The sequence below is a fragment of the Cibotium barometz genome, chromosome 58 (genome assembly GCF_041138505.1).
Source record: "Cibotium barometz isolate CiBa-2024 chromosome 58, ASM4113850v1, whole genome shotgun sequence".
Taxonomy (NCBI): Eukaryota; Viridiplantae; Streptophyta; class Polypodiopsida; order Cyatheales; family Cibotiaceae; genus Cibotium; species Cibotium barometz.
This window is the reverse complement of record NC_141103.1, coordinates 3,034,063-3,051,679: the sequence shown is the minus strand read 5'-3', so window position 1 is coordinate 3,051,679 and position 17,617 is coordinate 3,034,063. Positions and strand designations below refer to the sequence as shown.

The 17,617-nt window shown below is 45.4% G+C and overlaps 1 protein-coding gene across 10 annotated transcripts in view; it reads left to right on the top strand.

Moving 5' to 3' along the window:
- The window catches only part of LOC147605798 (uncharacterized), a 283,773-nt gene that overhangs the window by 13,517 nt on the left and 252,639 nt on the right, over window positions 1–17,617 (top strand). For 6 of the 10 annotated variants that reach the window (XM_086792669.1, XM_086792670.1, XM_086792668.1 and 3 more), the window contains 5 exons: window positions 14,379–14,477; window positions 14,871–14,923; window positions 15,177–15,273; window positions 16,038–16,235; window positions 16,397–16,511. In XM_086792669.1, coding sequence (XP_086648795.1) covers window positions 14,379–14,477; window positions 14,871–14,923; window positions 15,177–15,273; window positions 16,038–16,235; window positions 16,397–16,511 — 562 coding nt within the window. The remainder of the gene's footprint in view (window positions 1–14,378; window positions 14,478–14,870; window positions 14,924–15,176; window positions 15,274–16,037; window positions 16,236–16,396; window positions 16,512–17,617) is intronic. The other 4 variants (XM_086792672.1, XM_086792671.1, XM_086792674.1 and 1 more) reach the window with 2 other exon arrangements.

The following is a 17,617-nucleotide window of genomic DNA, read 5'->3' as shown; positions in this document are numbered from 1 at the left end:
AGAAATACCGCAAGGGGCGCCAAGCTTTGGGGCCAACAAGTGTCGCTTTGTTTTCAGATTTGGGCACTCTAGCTCCAATCTATTTTGTTTTCACATCTAGACTACAAGTGGACGGGTGACTGCTAGTCTACCGCACTCTGGTTTCTATCAGAGGCCGGTTTCAAGGTTCCGTTGCCGGGACCAACATCAACTTTCTGAAGGGGGTGAGCTCGTGGTTGCCTCGAAGAAAGCCATCGCTGAAAAATTCAGCAAACATGTCTGATACAGAGGATGAGTACTTCTATCATGAAGAGGAAGAGCAAGAGACTTCTCTTGAGAGAGATGTATCTGAGGATATTCATGTAGGAGAACAGGCTGCAGATGCTGAGCCTTATGAGGATGTAACACAGCCAGAGGATGTACATGGTAAAGAGGATGATGATGCTCAGTTCAAAGATAGTTTGGCTAGTGTTATGGATGTATTTATGCAGCTCACTCAGAGTGAGAGATTTGCTGAATTTATGAGATCCCGGACAGAGCCCGAGAAAAAGAAGAAGAAGGTTCGTTCTAAGAATCTGCCACAGGGTCATAGTGGTGCCATCCCAGAGGAACCATCTTTTGGCCAGTTTCCGAACATGCAGCATGCTTATGGAGCAAACTCACAGAGTTCCTTCTTTGGACAGCCATCTATTCCTCAGCAGAATATGCATCCAGGTTATTTTGGTGGTGGCTCGGTGTTCCAATCTATGACTGGGGGTTATCCTCAGGGAGGCATGGGTATGCCAGGGCCTTTTGGAGCTAATTTTCAGCCTGGTATGCAGGGGAATATGTATGGTGGTATGCAGTCCGGTATGCAAGGAAATATGTTTGGGGGCATGCAACCTGGAATGCAAGGCAATATGTTTGGTGGCATGCAGCCAGGTATGCATAATGGAATGTTTGGAAACATGGCTGGAATCTATGGTATGCCTCGTGTGGGAATGGGAAATGTTGACCCAATGATGGGCATGAATGTTGGGGGCAGCAATCTTGCGAAGCCACTTCCATATGATAATCTACTGGGAAAGGCGAAGGATTACAAGGAAGGGGGAGCTGCAATGAAGTTTGATACATTCAGTGGGGCCAAAGATAAACTTAAAGCACTTACCTTTTTATAGCAATTTGATGCTGCTTTTTCTGGTGGGAATTACACAGAGTCCTCTAAGGTGAGGAAAGCTTCCACTTTTCTCAAGGGCAATGCTTTGCAGTGGTGGTCTACTCTTCTTTTGCAGGGCATAGCACCCACTACATGGGTTCAATTTAAACAGGTTTTCTCTTCCGTATGGCTCACATCTACATTTGAGGTGGATGGTATGACTGCATGGCACAAGTTGGATGCTTCAAAGTGTGAGAATTTGGAGGATTATAACAAGAAGTTTTGGGAAGCTTTACTCCCAGTGACTTCTTACCGTGCAGCGCCATTGTCTGAATAGGTAGAGAAGTATTGTTGTGGGCTGCCCAAAGAGGTACGAGATTATTGTATCAAGACAAGAGTATCGAACATGTCACAGATGATTGAAAATGCTATGACAGCTAATGCGTTACTCACTGGAGGTTCATCTGGGTTTAAAGGCAGTAAGAACATGAGCAAGAAAGCTGAAAAATCTGGGCATGCTTCTCGTGATGCTAAAGCGTCTTCAGAGACGAAGTATAAGAAGTTGCCAATGCCCAAGAGGACTTCTGAGGAAAGACAGGCTTTGAGAGATGCTCGTAAATGTTTTTACTGTACTGAAGAGGGGCATATGTCATTCAATTGTCCCAAGAGAAAGTCACAAAAGGACTCTGACAATAAAGGAGAGCCCAAGTCAAAGAAACCAAAACCTTCTGTGTAGGCTTAGTTCCTGATCTTGTGGGGGAACAGCCAGGTGGTGAAGCAACAGAGTTGTGCAGGGCATGGGGCAAAGTGAGAGATCAGAATGCCTTGATCTTCTTTGACACAGGTGCTAGAGCGAACTTCATTTCACCAGATTTGGCTGGCCGATTGGGGATTCGCGGAGAGGAGATGGGGCCGTTACATGAGGCTAACATGGCTTGTCCAGGGTATGCAGAACCCGTTACTCCTATCATTGGGAAGCTTCGGCTTCATTTGCAAGGTTATGTGGACAGCGAAGAGTTCTTTATCATGCCACTTGATGGCTGTGATGTTTTGTTGGGGATGCCATGGTGCCACAGAGTACATGCGGTGGTGGATACTTACAATAGGAAAATCACTCTGACTCATAGAGGGAAAGAACATGTATTGGATGTAAAACTCAAAGGGGAATCTGTTCCTATTGTATCCGGTTCGGCGATTTCATCAGTAATGAAAAAGCATCTTTCTGCGTACTTGATTTATGTAAAGGATGCACAAGATGATGAGTCTAAGTCTAATTTGTCAATGTTAGATAAGGACAGGACTGATTTCTTATGTGGGTTTCAAGATTGTTTTTCCGAGTCATTGCCAGGAGAACTTCCTCCTGAGAGGCCAGAGGATCATGCCATTGATCTGATTCCTGGTAGTACTCCACCGAATAGACCGCCGTACCGTGTATGTGCAGCCCAACAGGAAGAGATTATGAGTGAGGTGCAGGAGCTTTTGAATAAAGGGTTGATACAGCCTAGCTCATCACCCTTTTGCTCACCTGTACTCTTAGTGCAAAAGAAGGATGGTTCTTGGCGCATGTGTATTGATTACAGGGCGCTGAACAAGAATACCATCAAGAATCGATTCCCCATACCGAGGATCGATGACATTTTGGACCGCTTTCAGGGCTCCACAGTCTTTAGTCGTATTGACTTGAAAAGCGGGTATCATCAGATACGCATTAGACCCGAGGATGTGCATAAGACAGCATTCCGAACCACGTTTGGGTTGTATGAGTTCTTGGTTATGCCCTTTGGTTTGACAAATGCGCTTGCCACATTTAACAGAATGATGGACAGGATTTTGAGGCCTCATAGAGCGTTTGTGGGCACATTCTTTGATGATATGATTGTGCATTCACAAACTGAGGAAGAGCATAGAAGGCATTTGGCCATTGTGTTTTCAGAACTCAGAAACCATAGGCTGGTTGTTAATGGCAAGAAGAGTGAGTTCTTTTTGTAGGAGATACATTTCTTGGGGCATATTGTGTCTAAGCATGGAGTCCGTATGGATCCAGCAAAGGTGGAAGCAATACTTAATTGGCCAGATTTGAGGACCGTGCATGATGTACGCAGCTTTCTAGGATTGTGTTCCTATTACAGGCGTTACATACGGTACTTTGCTGAAATTGCTTCACCTCTTCATGCCTTGACAAAGAAAGCAACTCCGTTTAGATGGGCTGATCGGGAAATTACAGCATTCAAAAAGCTCAAAGAAAAGCTTATTTCGGATCCAGTATTGGTGTTACCGGACCTCCGAAAGGCTTTTGTTGTCCAGTGTGATGCATGTGGAAGTAGCATTGGTGTAGTTCTCATGCAAGAGGGACATGTGATAGCCTATGAGAGTAGAATATTGCAAGATGCTGAGAAGCATTTACAGGTTTATGAGAAAGAGATGTTGGCTGTAATTCACACTCTTTCTACATGGAAACACTACTTGCTTGGGGCTGATTTCACTGTACAGACAGATCATCAGACCTTGCGTTATTTCCTCACGCAAACTAAGCTTTCAGAGAAGCATATGCGTTGGGCAAACTTTTTGTCAATGTTTCACTTCCAGATTGTGCATGTGGAAGGCAAAAAGAATGTAGTGGCAGATGCTTTGTCACGCAAGCCACAGGTCTCTGCAGTTTCACTTGCTTATCATCATGAGCTTGATGAAATGAAAGAGCAGTATGCCCATGATGAGGACTTTGAAAGGTCCATTGCGCCTCAAGGTTATGATTGAAAGTCATGCTCCACCGTATGCAGGTCATAGAGGTATTGACGCCACGGTAAAAGTAGTGGAGACTTTCTTTTATTGGCCAACCTTGAGAAGAGATGTTGATGCCTTTGTGAGGCAATGCATCGTATGTCAGAAGGTAAAGTTTGACCGTCAGAAGACACCAGGGTTATTACAGCCTTTACCTATTCCAGATAGACCTTGGGAGAGCATTGCCATGGATTTTATATTTGATCTTCCACGGACACAAACGGGAAATGATGGCATCTGGACTATCATATGCAGGTTCAGTAAGCAGGCTCATTTCATTCCCGTGCGTAAGACGATCAAAGTGGATCATATGGTGAAGTTGTTCATGGCGAACATCTTCAAGTATCATGGCTTGCCTACGTCTATCATTAGTGACCGTGATCCACGGATGACGAGTTTGTTCTGGAGAGGGTTGTTTGACAACATGGGTAAAACTCTCAAGTTTTCATCGTCATTTCATCCATAGACAGATGGTCAGTCAGAAGAGGCTAACTCTACAGTGTTGGATCTTCTCAAGTGTTATGTGTCAGAGCACAAGCAACAATGGGAAAAGTATCTTCCTTTGGTGGAGTTTGCATATAACAACACTGTACATACCTCGACAGGCAAGGCCCCTTTTGAGATTGTAGGAGGGAAGAAGGTACCACCCATTTTGCATACAAGGATAAGATCTTTGAGGCTGATCAGTATGTGGAGAGTTTGGATGAAGCTTATCGGAGGGTTAAGTTGGCACTCCAGAAAACTCAGCAGAAGCAAAAGAAAGCCGCAGACCGTCACAGACGTGATTTACAGTTTGCATTAGGTGATTGGGTTCTTTTGCGCTTTGAAAAGGCTAGACTCAAGAAGATGAAGGGTAAAGAGCGCTTATTCCCTAAATTGAGCATGCGTTATTATGGGCCTTTTTAGGTATTGGAAAAGATTGGTGAGGTAGCCTATCGCTTGAAGCTACTAGATCACTGGAGGATTCACAATGCTTTTCACGTGAGTCTTCTTAGACCTTTCCGTGGGGATGTGCCTGAGGATGTATCAGATGAGGCTCAGCCGGAAGTTGAGGAACTTGATGAGGTTCTGATTCCAGAGCAGATACTGGCACATAAAGAAAGGAAGGTACGAGGTAAAGTTTCCCGTCGCTATCTTGTGAAGTTCAAGAACTATTCACCGATGGATGCGAAGTGGATGGAGGAAGGTGACTTAACAGATTCACCTCAGGTTTTGCAGCTTTATCTCGATGCCTTTGAGTTAGAGCCGACTCTTGTTGTGGCTCCTTCAGGTTCAGCAGAGCATGGGTCTGGAGCATTACCTGATGCTCAAGAGGGGGGTAGCACCTCCACTCCCTTGATACAGACAGGCTCAGATGACATCTAGAGGTCGCTTGGTGCAGTTTTTATCTCACCCGAAGGTACTGAGGCTGGCAGTACATCTGTTTATGGGACTTCTATGATATATGTGTACTAGTCACATGGGACTTTGTGGATATGTATGGTTCACAGTGGTATACAACTTGGACTATTACTATGCCATTGTTTTGCAGTGAATGATGTTGATACATGTGCATGGCTTAGAGAGATTGGGACGCTGATCTTGCCATATTGTATATTTCACTTTGGATATTTTGCTGTATCACCAGAATGCAATCGAGGACGCTTGCCATTTTTCAAGAGGGGGGTATGTTGTGAAAATGGAACAGCACAAGTGTGGGCATGGTGGTTGCTGAGTCAAAATATTGAATGATTCACATGGGGGGTGCCCGGACAGAGTTAATGATGTGTGGACATCCCTAGGTGTGAAGGGGGGAACTAGAACATTAGAATTTTAATGTTTTATTGAAAGTTGCCCCTAGGCCTTAGTGGCCCCTAGGGAACTTTAATAACAATTAAAGTTGGGGCCCTAGGATTAATATGGAGAGGGGGCAACTCCACTTTTGGAGTGTATGCCTCTCTCTATTCTCTCTCTCTTGCTTTTTGGAAGGGAAGCGTGTATTCTCAAGCGTGGAAGAGAAAGGAGAAGAAGTCGACTGCTGAATTCTGTGCTGCTGCTGTTTTCCTCAGCAAATTCAGTCGTACAGTCCACGTGTGCAGACCGTACAGCACTGTACGACGGCAAGTACAGTACGGCTGCTGTATTCTGTAGCAGTTTCTTCTGTGGGTACAGGCGGCGCAGACAGCCAGAGGAGGTACAGAACCTGTACGACTGCTGACAGAGGCCGTACAGCAGGTTGTACGACTGCTGACAGGTGGCCGTACAGCAGGTACAGAACTGTACCTTCAGGTACAGTCGGGTACAGCAGGAGCAGGCGCATCATTTCAGCTGCAGGCGGCGTGCTTTCTGGTACAGATAGAGCCGTACAGTTTTGCAGGCGGCGCTCTCCTTGTTGGTACAGTGCAGAATTTTCAGAATTGTACAGTTAAGTACAGCACTGAGGTGGATGCAAAGAGGAAGGTACAGACAAGTACACTCACATGTGTGAAGCCGGGTTGTGGAAACAAGTGCCTGCAAGTACAGATTGGTACCGCTACTTCCTCAGGTGCAGATCCACGAGCTGATTTTGGTAAGCTCCGCATTTGTTCATCTATCTCTCTCTATTGCTTTAAGTCTGTTTGCAGATTAGAGCTATCTGGCCCCTTGTGAGAGGAGGGGTATGGCAGATTGAAAAGGGTGGAGACAGAGGTTGGACAGTACATGTATGTATGAGCTGAGATGTTGAATCATGTGCTTGAGATATGCCAGATGTATGCTCATGGCTGCCCTGCTTAGTGGTCTTGGCTGATCAGAGGGAGGCACAGTGTGTTGCTTTGAGACACAGATCTGTGTGCACGAATCCTCTGTGCTAAGAGGTATTGTGGGCTGTCAGATTGGACATACAGGTGTACTCTCTTGGCTGATTTTTGGTGTACTCAGCCCTTCATACTTTTGAAATTGAATAAAGAAATACCGCAAGGGGCGCCAAGCTTTGGGGCCAACAGGTGTCGCTTTGTTTTCAGATTTGGGCACTCTAGCTCCAATCTATTTTGTTTTCACATCTAGACTACAAGTGGACGGGTGACTGCTAGTCTACCGCACTCTGGTTTCTATCAGAGGCCGGTTTCACCACGCTAGAATGGGGAGAGGTTCATGTGTATCTGTTGCTTTGTAGAGGGCAGTTGGGTCACGAGCAGGGTGTGGATCAAGTGGAAAGTCCCCATACTGCTCCCTGTTCTAGGAAGTTGGGAGCTCCTCTGGAAGGATGATAGGCTCATCTAGGGATTCATCAGTGTGTTGTCGGCGTGGGTGAGTAGTAGGGAGAGTAGCATTATCAGCCTTGGTGGGTTGGGTTGCGGATGGTCGATTAGTAAACTTCTTGCCCCAATGCCGGTTTGTAACTGGATCTCCCAAATTGTTCTGCGGGTTCCTAGGGAGGAGGAAGTTCTGAAATTCCACCATGTAGCATGTGAGCTCCTCGGAAACTTCCAACCAGTCCAATAGCTCGGACTCCTCTCCATAAGTTTTATACCTTCTTCGGGTTCAGTGATGGTTGGTATGGACAGTGTGGATGTGACTGTGGCCCCTTGCATGCCTTGGTCTGGTCCCTCCTTTGGAGCCCTTCTATTGAGGAAGGTTCATGTAGCACACCTACACCTCTTAACCAAGGTCTGCTAATGAGTAAGGAGTAAGCACCTTTGATAGTTGGAAGCATCATAACCACAAAATCAAGTAAGAAGGTAGTATCTTGAATTTGTACTGTGACTCCTTCCACCAACCCAAGGGGTGTCACTTCATGCTGGTCTGCCATGCGGACACAGAAGTTGGTTGGACAAGTGATCAGAAGTCCCAGTGCGTGGAGTGTAGATTCAAGCATCAAGTCGACACCAGATCCACCATCTACTATTGCACCAGGCAAAGGGGTGCCACTAATTTGCATAGTGAGCCGAGAACTTCGGTAATCTGTGAGAGGCACTGGATGAACCAACTCCCATGCACCTTGCGATCTCGTTACCTTTGTCTTGCCTTTGCCCACCACTATGAGATTCCACTGAGGCCTCTCTTTCCATTTGGTGGAGAAGTGATCCCAGTTGTTGCCTAGCAATATGGCTGATGCCCATGAATTGGTAGATTGACACCCCAACTTGAGTTTCTTGAAGGAGAGTCCTCATGGAGAAAGTTGATGTAGTGGTGCCGGACAGAAGTGGGACACTTGGCACAAGTGTATCTACCACTGGGGAAGCATCTTGTAACTCTTTGAAGGCTTCCAAAAATGTGTGATCCACCAAGTTATGATGAATAGGTGAAGAGGTTTCCCTTGCTCTTCGACTAATGGTTCTATGCCCCCCATAGCCTTGGATTGAGCACGAGTGACAGCTATAGTGATGGGGTGCTGAGGTTGTGTTGAGGAGAGTAGTGAAGGGGTTATACCCAAGGAAGAAGATGGGATGGGGAGGGTGTCTGGTGCTTCATTTTCTATTGAGATTAGATGGGCTCAGGAAGTTGGTGGAGGTTGATGCCCATTGTTTGGGGCAGTCGCGGGGATAGTGATTCTTGTCCTCTGGACAGTGTCGGCAAGGAGGTGTACCTTCTGGAAGGGAACAATGGCTTTGGTAATGGCCATACTCCCCACACCTGTAACAAATAATTGGACGATTATGGGGAGCTGGTGGATGAGGTGGTTGTGTAGGAGAAGCTAGTGTAGGGGCGGTAGCTAATGCAATGGGAGAGCAAGTGGGACAGGGATGAGAGATGGAAGGTATGATGGTGGTGGGGCGGGGTTGTGTGGGTAGGAAGGAGTGGAAGGTGCATAGGCTTGTGTTGAAGGAGTAGTAGATTGGTGGTACATTGATGGTGTTGAAGGAGCATAAGTTGTAGTGTGGTGAATAGAACATTAAGAAAGGAAGTGGAGTTTTATAAATGAAAATGGAAGTGTATACGAATAAAGGTTGCTAAAATAAGCATGAGTAGAAGGATAGACAACTGGAATTGGGGCGATGAAAAGCCTAGGAGAGGTAGATCCAAATAGTAAAAGGGATCACCATTGTGCTAAACAAGGTCACGTAATTATGGCAACGGAGTAAATGAAATAACATTAAGTGGTCTTGGGCAGGTGCAAGTTGGTGGACACCTTTGAGATAGTAGTAGTCTTGTCTTCATGGCCACTTTTGTTGGCGCAGAAGGTGCAATATCTTCTTTTGAAACATTCTTGTGGGGTATGGCCTGGTGTTTGGCAAATGGCACACCATACTCCTTGCTGGCCTTTTAGTGCTTCAATCTCCCACTTCAGCTCAGCCAATGTGCCATCCTCTCCTTGTGTCTTTTGAAGCTTCAAAGCTTGAGGATAGCCACTGGATCTTCCAGTGAGTAAGGTTGAGCCTTCAAACATTTGCCTTGCATTTTCTAGCTGGGAAGCTAGCTAGCTCTTGAAACTCTAGCAAGGTGGTGGCCGGCTTACTCTCCCAGATCTTTTGTTGGGTGGTCCGAGGCAAGGTTTGCAACACCCATTGTCACACCATGGTAGGCCGGTAGATGGGCCACCAACACTAGTTCCTAGTTCTTGGAGAATGCGGTCCTCATAGTTGCCAGGCCGAAAGGTTTGGACAAATCCTCAAAGTGGCCCACTCTGCAAAATGATCAGCTGGAAATTTGCTGAACCACTTATCTGCTGAACTTTCAAGTGTGGACGGAAAGAGAACCACATAGGCATCTTCCCTATCCAAGCCTCTACTCCTATACACACAGAGAGAAAACGCTCCACATGGTCATCCACATCTTTTGAAGCAGGGCCTTTGAAAATGGGAAGTTTGACATTGACCTGGCCCAACACTATGGATAGCGGTTCTGGTTGGGGGTTTCCTTGGTTGTTGCCCAGGTTCCCCCCTTGGTTACCTTGGTTGTTGCCAAAATTAGGGTTACCAAGGTTGGCAGTAGCCATGGAGGAGGGGTTTAGGATGGTACGAAATTGACCTGCCTATGGCTGTAGCAACGCACGGACAAAGACTCTTGATTGGACTGGCTATACTAGCACGAGAACATGTCTTGGGCATGCAGGCACTATACTATCATGGACTCAACAAGAACTCCTGACACACGAGAGTTCCCCGGCAGGATTGCCAAATTTTTAGTGTACCTGTACCTGTAGCACACCTCTTTGCCCAGCATGCTTGGACTAGGGTGGTGTGCACCACAATGAACATAGGGTTTCCTCTAGGGCAATATGCCCTCAGGAGTTGTCACAAGCTAGGAGGAACGAGAGCTATGGGGCGCACGCATAACTCACTAGCACACAGAACACACACAAATGAGAAAGAACACAGATGAGAAAGAGCACTCAGATGAGCAAGAACAGTGAGAATGGTGAGAACACGAGAATACGAAATAGATGAGACTATTTTTGCCAGAATGATCCTTATCACACAATCCCATATCCCTTTGCACAATGCCGCTTGGCCTTTGGGCTGGTCCAAGGGTGACCATCAAGTGGCCCTGCCGTCACTGCTGAGGAGCGTGGTGTTCATTAAGTGAGCACAAGAGACAAGTGGTGCATCGTTGTAGTGTCAGTGCAAGTGGTGCGCCTCACCCTGGTATCAATGCAATGGGCTGGACCGGTCCAAGATAGCTGCACTTTTGCCCGGTCCAAAAATGAAGGGACAAGGTGGTGGCAGGAGTGGGCAGCCTAGCCATGCTTTTGTTTTACTTTTTGCTTTGCTTTTATTTTTTACTTTTTGCTTTGTTTTCCTCCTTTTCACTTTTTACAATAAAATACAATTCAAATAAGGTGAGCTTTTGCCAAATGCTTTTGTGCTTTGCTTTTCTAGCTTTAGGGCCTTGCTTTTTGGCCCTAGAGTTGTTTTTTGAAAAAGCATATTTTGCTTTTCGATCCTTCTCAATCCCCTCTTACCTTCGATGCTCCTGGCTTGCGGTCAACTAAGTTTGACTTTTTGCTTATCTTTGCTTTTTACCAAAATTGGTGCTTTTTCATGTGCAAACGTGACCCATGCCTTCTTCCACCAGTCTAGTATCTTGGTAAGGGTTCCATCATGTGATAAAGTGCTAGGAAGGCCAAATAGTTAGAGGATGTCATAAAATTAATACCCTGGAAGGCCTCTGAGCATTTGGTCTTCCAGATATTCCATGCTGTGATACTAGCAATAATCTCCCAGGTGGTGTCAATACTCATAGAGAAGATGGTGTGTATCATAACTGAGGATATCCTGAAGCAAACATCTTTGAGCTATGCCCCTATGGACAAGTATAACAGGATCCACTCCCTTGCCCTCAAAAGAAGCTGTGGGCCACACTCAATCAACCATGCCCAAGTAATATAGATATGATCACTCTTCACCCTGCCAAGATCTGGGCTATAGATACTCGGATCCTCTGTGCTCCTTTGCACTCCATAAGCAACGATACACTGTATTGGATGGAACTAGGCATCTAGGACAAGAGGGGTCCTTGCCAAAAATAGATCTCTACTGGTTGCTGGGAAACCCACCTTGTAGAAACAGCCAGAAGAAGTAGGATACCTCGCTTTTGTTGTATGAGTGCAAGTGTCTCTGCTAGAGTCTCATGTGAATGGGGGGTGTAATGTCATATGCCTCCTGGTGAGGCCTAAGAGTGGGAACTCTATGGGTCTTGTAAGATCCCCCAAGATCTCCTAAACACAAGACAACAAGATTAGTACCAGATCATAGGGGTGTAGGCTAGCTCAACTCCCAACTTTAGGTCTAAATCTGTAGACCACCCTTGAGCCCAACAGCTAAGGCTTGTATAAGGCTTGTGTGGACTGTCCTAGGCCTAGGCACAAGCCTCCTATCATCCGACCACACCGGTAGGGCACAATACAATAGAACACAATACAATTCACTAACTCAGTTGTCCTTCTCCTAGTCCAACACTTGCCAAATGTGCACTTCATGCTCCAAAATCCTTGGTTCTAATCTCTTTTTCTGGCTGCCCCTTCAAGACTAGCTTCAGGACATGTCCATGGGCAAAACCTTTGCACATGACATCCCCCTCTGCTAAACTTGATGACGGGATTCCAACGTGTTCTTGGATGACTGTCATCATCCCATTCTATTCTCGGAATCCCTCTGTCATCCATCCAACTCTGGCAACCCTTTTCACTGAAAACCCAGCTTGGTCTCCAAAACCACTCAAACTCTGAATAAGATCCTATCCAGTCCCCAATCCGTTCCTGCCCTATCTCTGAACACCGTCTTGGTCTTCATTCCTAAGAAATGAGTCTGGCACTCTCACTCCACCCCTTGGAGGATCATCCTCCTTTGGAACCGTTGCCCGAGAGCCTTTCCTGGCTCACAGGACTGCCATCCCCTTTGGGCTTTGTGGAACACCACCAACCAACCTCTTGGGAGCTCTTCCCGGTCTTGTGTTCCTTGCCTTGGGCTTCGTACCTGTGCACTTTCCTTACCTTGGACCTTTACACCTTCATATGGGACTAAATCAGGGTTTAGCCTTGTTGAGCCTGATGCTCTAATACCAAAGTTACATGCGGAAGCCCTAAACACCATCTAGAACATGCTGATGCAAAAACGTAGACAAAAGGGAGAGTAGAGAGAGAGAGGTAGCTGGAAATTCAGTATTTCATATGGTACAAAAAGGTACATAGATTCTTGCAGCCATGGGCTGCCTTCCATGAAAAGGTGGAAACACCCAAAACAGTTCCAAATCCTAGACCCACTCCATAAGGGAGTGAATGAATCTAACTATGAGCATTAGTGCCTTTATATTGGCCCCTTGGACAACTAGAGTGCTGGCCGACTGCTGGTCGGCCAATTGACTGGACATAATCATCATAAATGCAGATCCGACCTGTTCTCCATGCAGCCGACAGCAGCTTCTTGCAGCCGACAGGACACCTTGCAGCCGACAGGTCTTCCTTCCCCTTCTCCTAGTCCAACACTTGCCAAATCTGCACTTCATGCTCCAAAATCCCTGGTTCTAATCTCTTTTTCTGGCTGCCCCTTCAGGACTAGCTTCAGGACATGTCCATGGGCAAAACCTTTGCACATGACATCCCCCTCTGCTAAACTTGATGACGGGATTCCAACCTGTTCTTGGATGACTGTCATCATCCCATTCTGTTCCCGGAGTTCCTCTGTCATCCATCCAGCTCTGGCAACCCTTTTCACTGAAAACCCGGCCCGGTCTCCAAAACCACTCAAACTCTGAATAAGATCTAACCACCATATCCTCTTAGTGTACCTGGGCAACCCGACCTGCTACACAGATCCCTGTCATTCCCCTCATACCTGAGCTGTTTGACCCCAATAATGCTACAATTATCACTGGACATAACCCTGAGTGCTCAGACCTGCCTATCATAAATTTATACAAATGCAGCACCCCCCGTGTCATCTTTGATAGGAACTCAAGCTCCTGTAGGTGAGCAAAAAGCTGAAGCCTCTCTTCCGAACCCATAGTGGGTGGGTCAACGAGTCTACTGGAGGGCAATAAGGCCATCCCAGAGTGGCCAGCACCCTCCCCGGTTTGCGTCTTTGGAGGGTTCTGAGCACCTAGCCCATGGCTGCTGTTTTTTAAACTAATAGAAGGATCTTTTTATAGAAAAAAAAACTTAAAAGTAGCATGTCCACATGGCACCCTAGTACAAGTGACAAGATGTAACTGTAGTTTGTAGATTTCAGCCTTCTACTTTTTATGCTCATATCAAGTAAAGCAAATACTCCACACATCCCAACCATTGGGACTCTGCAAGGAGTTGGGGCCGCATGTGAAATGCTGTCATTATGTCTTGTTTCATTTATTAAGTGCATTTAATTAAGCGCTTCCTCTAGACAGTGATGGAAAGCAATGATGTGAATAGGCTGAAGTGGGGCTTTAAGATCCTCCTCTCTGGTGTTCTGTGAAGCCCTCGTACTGATTAAGAAAACCAATTGAGGGAAATCTTCGTGTAGGTTGAAGACCCACAGATAAATGTTGCAGTGAAGAAGCGCCATCCATGAGGAGGGGCTAGAGTCATTGAGCACTTGCATGGAGTGGTCAAAACTCTGGTTCCTTTGCATAGTTGTTCTAGCATTTTTTCATCCATGTTCCAGTGCAGGAGAATAGGTCTCTCATGGCTTGGACCACTGCATGTAGCCACTAGTCCCTGATGGGCTCCCAGGCTTGTCATGGATTGAGTAATTCCACACTATGGTTTCTCTGTTATTCCTGTGTTGGTTACCTTGGGTGGTGTGAGTGACTGTCTTAGACCGGACCTAGCCCCTGAGGGGCACCCAGGCGTGTCATGGATTGAGTAATTCCACACTATGGTTTCTCTGTTATTCTTGTGTTGGTTACCTTGGGTGGTGTGAGTGATTGTCTTAAACCGGACCTAACCCTTCACCATACTCTGGTAATGGAGGCCGGAAAATTAGCAGCAAGTTTGGTGATAACTTTGTTACTATTGTGATTACAGTGAGTAGGTTAATAATCTAAAGAGTGCTGATTGAATTTGGCTCATGTCCAGCTTATGAAAAAATGTTAATATGTACTTTTATCTCAGCCACAAAAATGCACTGGCATATTGACTCTAAATGCATTGAGGGAGCTCAAAAGGGCATTTGAATCGCTGGAAACCACCACTCGTGGAAGGCTTGATAAGGTGACTCTGTGCTTGTTTCTCTTCCAAGCTAAATAGCATCCATTTCTTTTCAGTAATGAAAACTAATCTATAAACATCAACATTTTTCTGGCTACCTGCCAATTAAATCAGCACATTATAAGTTTCTACAGCTTCCATCTTACCACAATCACTGTAGATCCTATGTAGATCACATATGTGTTTCATATTATGGGGCCGTTATGTTTTATAGATTTTTTTTTTCCCCCACAAGTTCATTTCTCTTTAGCTGTGAATCTGCATTGTACTTGGAGACCATACTTTGCTGTATCGATTATACTCCAGAGATCAAACTCTAAACCTTCCAAATCTTGAAGTGTTACCTTAATTGCTCAAATGTTGATGTTTACATTAGTTTCTCTACCACCTTTGTAGGAAGGATTTGTGAGGGAATGTATGAACATAACTGAAATGGCAACTTATATGAGGTGTGTATGAAGAAAAAACATTATCTCATTGTCTTTGTATAAATCCAAGTCTTTTAGCATGTGTGAGAAAATTCTTTCATGAGATGGGCCATAAGTAATGATTTTTTTTTCCCCAATATTGGGGTATTTGGAGTAGTATGTAGAAAAATATAATAGTCTACTTGGGCTAGTATGTACAAAAAATTAACTGAGTAGTCTTTCTTTAAAATAGCTACTTGGACTGGTGAACTGACCTGATCTTTTTTTTGCATAGAAAAACTGAAGTGGAGCAGCTTTTCATGAAAGTGGACGTAAATAATAATGGCCTGGTAGACTGGAATGACTTTACAAGCTTCATCCTTCAACAGCAGGTAATCTATTGTACTGGATAATGTCTGTGCATTGAGTTTTTATTGGTGTTATAGTTTTATCAGATTATACACTTGCATGCACATCTATGTTTAAGTTTGGCTATCTTATAGGGGATTGACTCAACAAAGGATTGCTAGTTGTTTCATTCTCACCAACACTTTCAACATGGAAAAGGCATGCATTTTTTTCTTCTGCAGAGCGAAACCAAGAGTTCACTTGAGTTTGAAAAATAACACACTATTAATGAACCCCTCTTCGAATTTCAAACATGATTAATCATGTCACGGTCCCATTAGATCCATTCCTTCTCCTTCCTCTAGTCATTGTACTCCCTTTTACCGCTTCTCCTCTCATTCATGGTGTTTCTCCCAAAGTTCTTGCTTGCAGAAGATGCGTTGATTCACTTTGTTTGTAGAGCTTGTGCTAGTGGTGTTGATGGCGTGTTGTCCAATGTCTCACAACTTTTAGCAATTGTGGGAATAAATATATGCCAGGGATTGCCGTAACTTAGATTGATTTTTCTTGGCTAATCTCTTTGGTGAACATTGCATATCGAGTTCTTGTTGAGATGACTAAAGTACTTGAATGTCTCATGCCAGCAATGAAATCACGAATATCATTGCATAGTATGTTGGATTATCTTGAAAACTATTAACCTTACAAACTTTGTGCTTGTCTGATGAGACTGTGCTCACTGTAGTACATTTAGTTTTATGAGCTTTTCCCTGAAATTTTTGTAACTTTTTTCTGGCTTTATTTTCAGCTAGCCAGAGAGGATGACCTGGCTGCTGACTTTGTATCGTATGTAAAAGTGAAAACTCAAGGTACAAAGTCACTCGAGGATTCTTCTGAGGATTCAGAGTCAGAGCAGGAAGAGGAGAATGTAGCTCAGTCTGTTCTTCCTAAGTGTCATAAGGCTGGAAATGCCACAATATTGAGGCCATCACCAGTGATTGAGAAGGTAAACATGCCATGGCTTTTTCTTATTTTTTTTCAGAAAGAGACTTATATTAAGTATGAGAAAAACATACAACAATCACAGCTATAAGGCTTTCCAACCCTGTCCGAGGAGTTTTGCTTAGGTTTTCTGCAAACATTGTAACTAGTCTTTATCATCTGCAGATTATAAAGTTAGGTGCAATACAGACATATGTAAGCTGTACACAAGATGGTTTTTTGAAGCTTTGGCACACAGACTCTCTCAGGCTCCTACGCACACAAGAAAATGGAAATGGCGGTAAGTTGATGAGCCCTTCTGTCAAGAAATCTACACAAGGAGCTGTCACATTCTTCCCCCACCCCCTCCCCTTGGCCGCCCAAAGAAAAAGAAATGATATTTCTATTAGTCGAATAAAGACGTCCTCTCATAAACAAACTACAATCCTCCAAGGAGACTACAATGCAAAATGGGGGGGGGGGGGGGGGGGGGGGGGGTGCTCCCTTCTTGGCTGGATGGTCAGCTAAATTGATAAAGAGCATCTCTGGGCACCGAAAACATAATTTGCCACCACCTCACAGGAGAGAAAGGGGTGGTCCAGGGATCGACTGGCTACAAGCACAAACTAGGCAGCGAAAGGTCCGCAAATGAGTCCGCATACCTTGGGGAAAGGCTTGTGGGTCTACTCGAGCCCACCTTTTTTGGAGCAGGATTGGACAGGTAGTAGTGGCAGTCCCTCTGGATGCGGCGGCGCTCCAGGTGGGAGCAGATGTGTGTCTCCATCACATAAGACCAGGTGGCAGTAGCCTGACTCCGGGAGACTGCAGAATGATCATTCCTGCATGCAGGTATCCTGTAGATCCCTTGCTCTACTACAACATATGTGAAAGAAGATGAAGTGGTGGGCCTGTGGTGCATCGACATCATAAATTGAGCTCCATCCTCACTATTGTGGCGAGACTTGGCTGATGGCATCTGTCAGGTGAAGGTTGCCAACAAACTAGAAAAATCTGATGACCTGGTCTCAAATAGTGGTAGTTTTGGTAGCATTCCAAAGTCCCCAAGTGTGGGATATTGAGCTCCCCATACTGTTGCGCACCCCCCCTTCTGCCTGTGCACCTGTGCGCCTCTTCCTTCCAGCCCTCCTGCCCGCCATCCACCATGCGTCTCCTCCTTCCGGACTTTCTGTCTTCTCCTTCTCCATCCCCTTCATTGCTGCGCACTTCTGCTCCTTCCCGCCCTTTTTTTTTCCAGAAAAGAGACTTCTATTAAGTATGAATAAATTTTACAAGAAGGGAGATTTCAGACCAAGCAAGGGGGAAATCTCAACCAATTGGGTGCCTTGTGCTGCCAGCAAGGCCCCATATGAGAGAGAGTGAAAAAATGCCATGATCTGATTCTCTCAT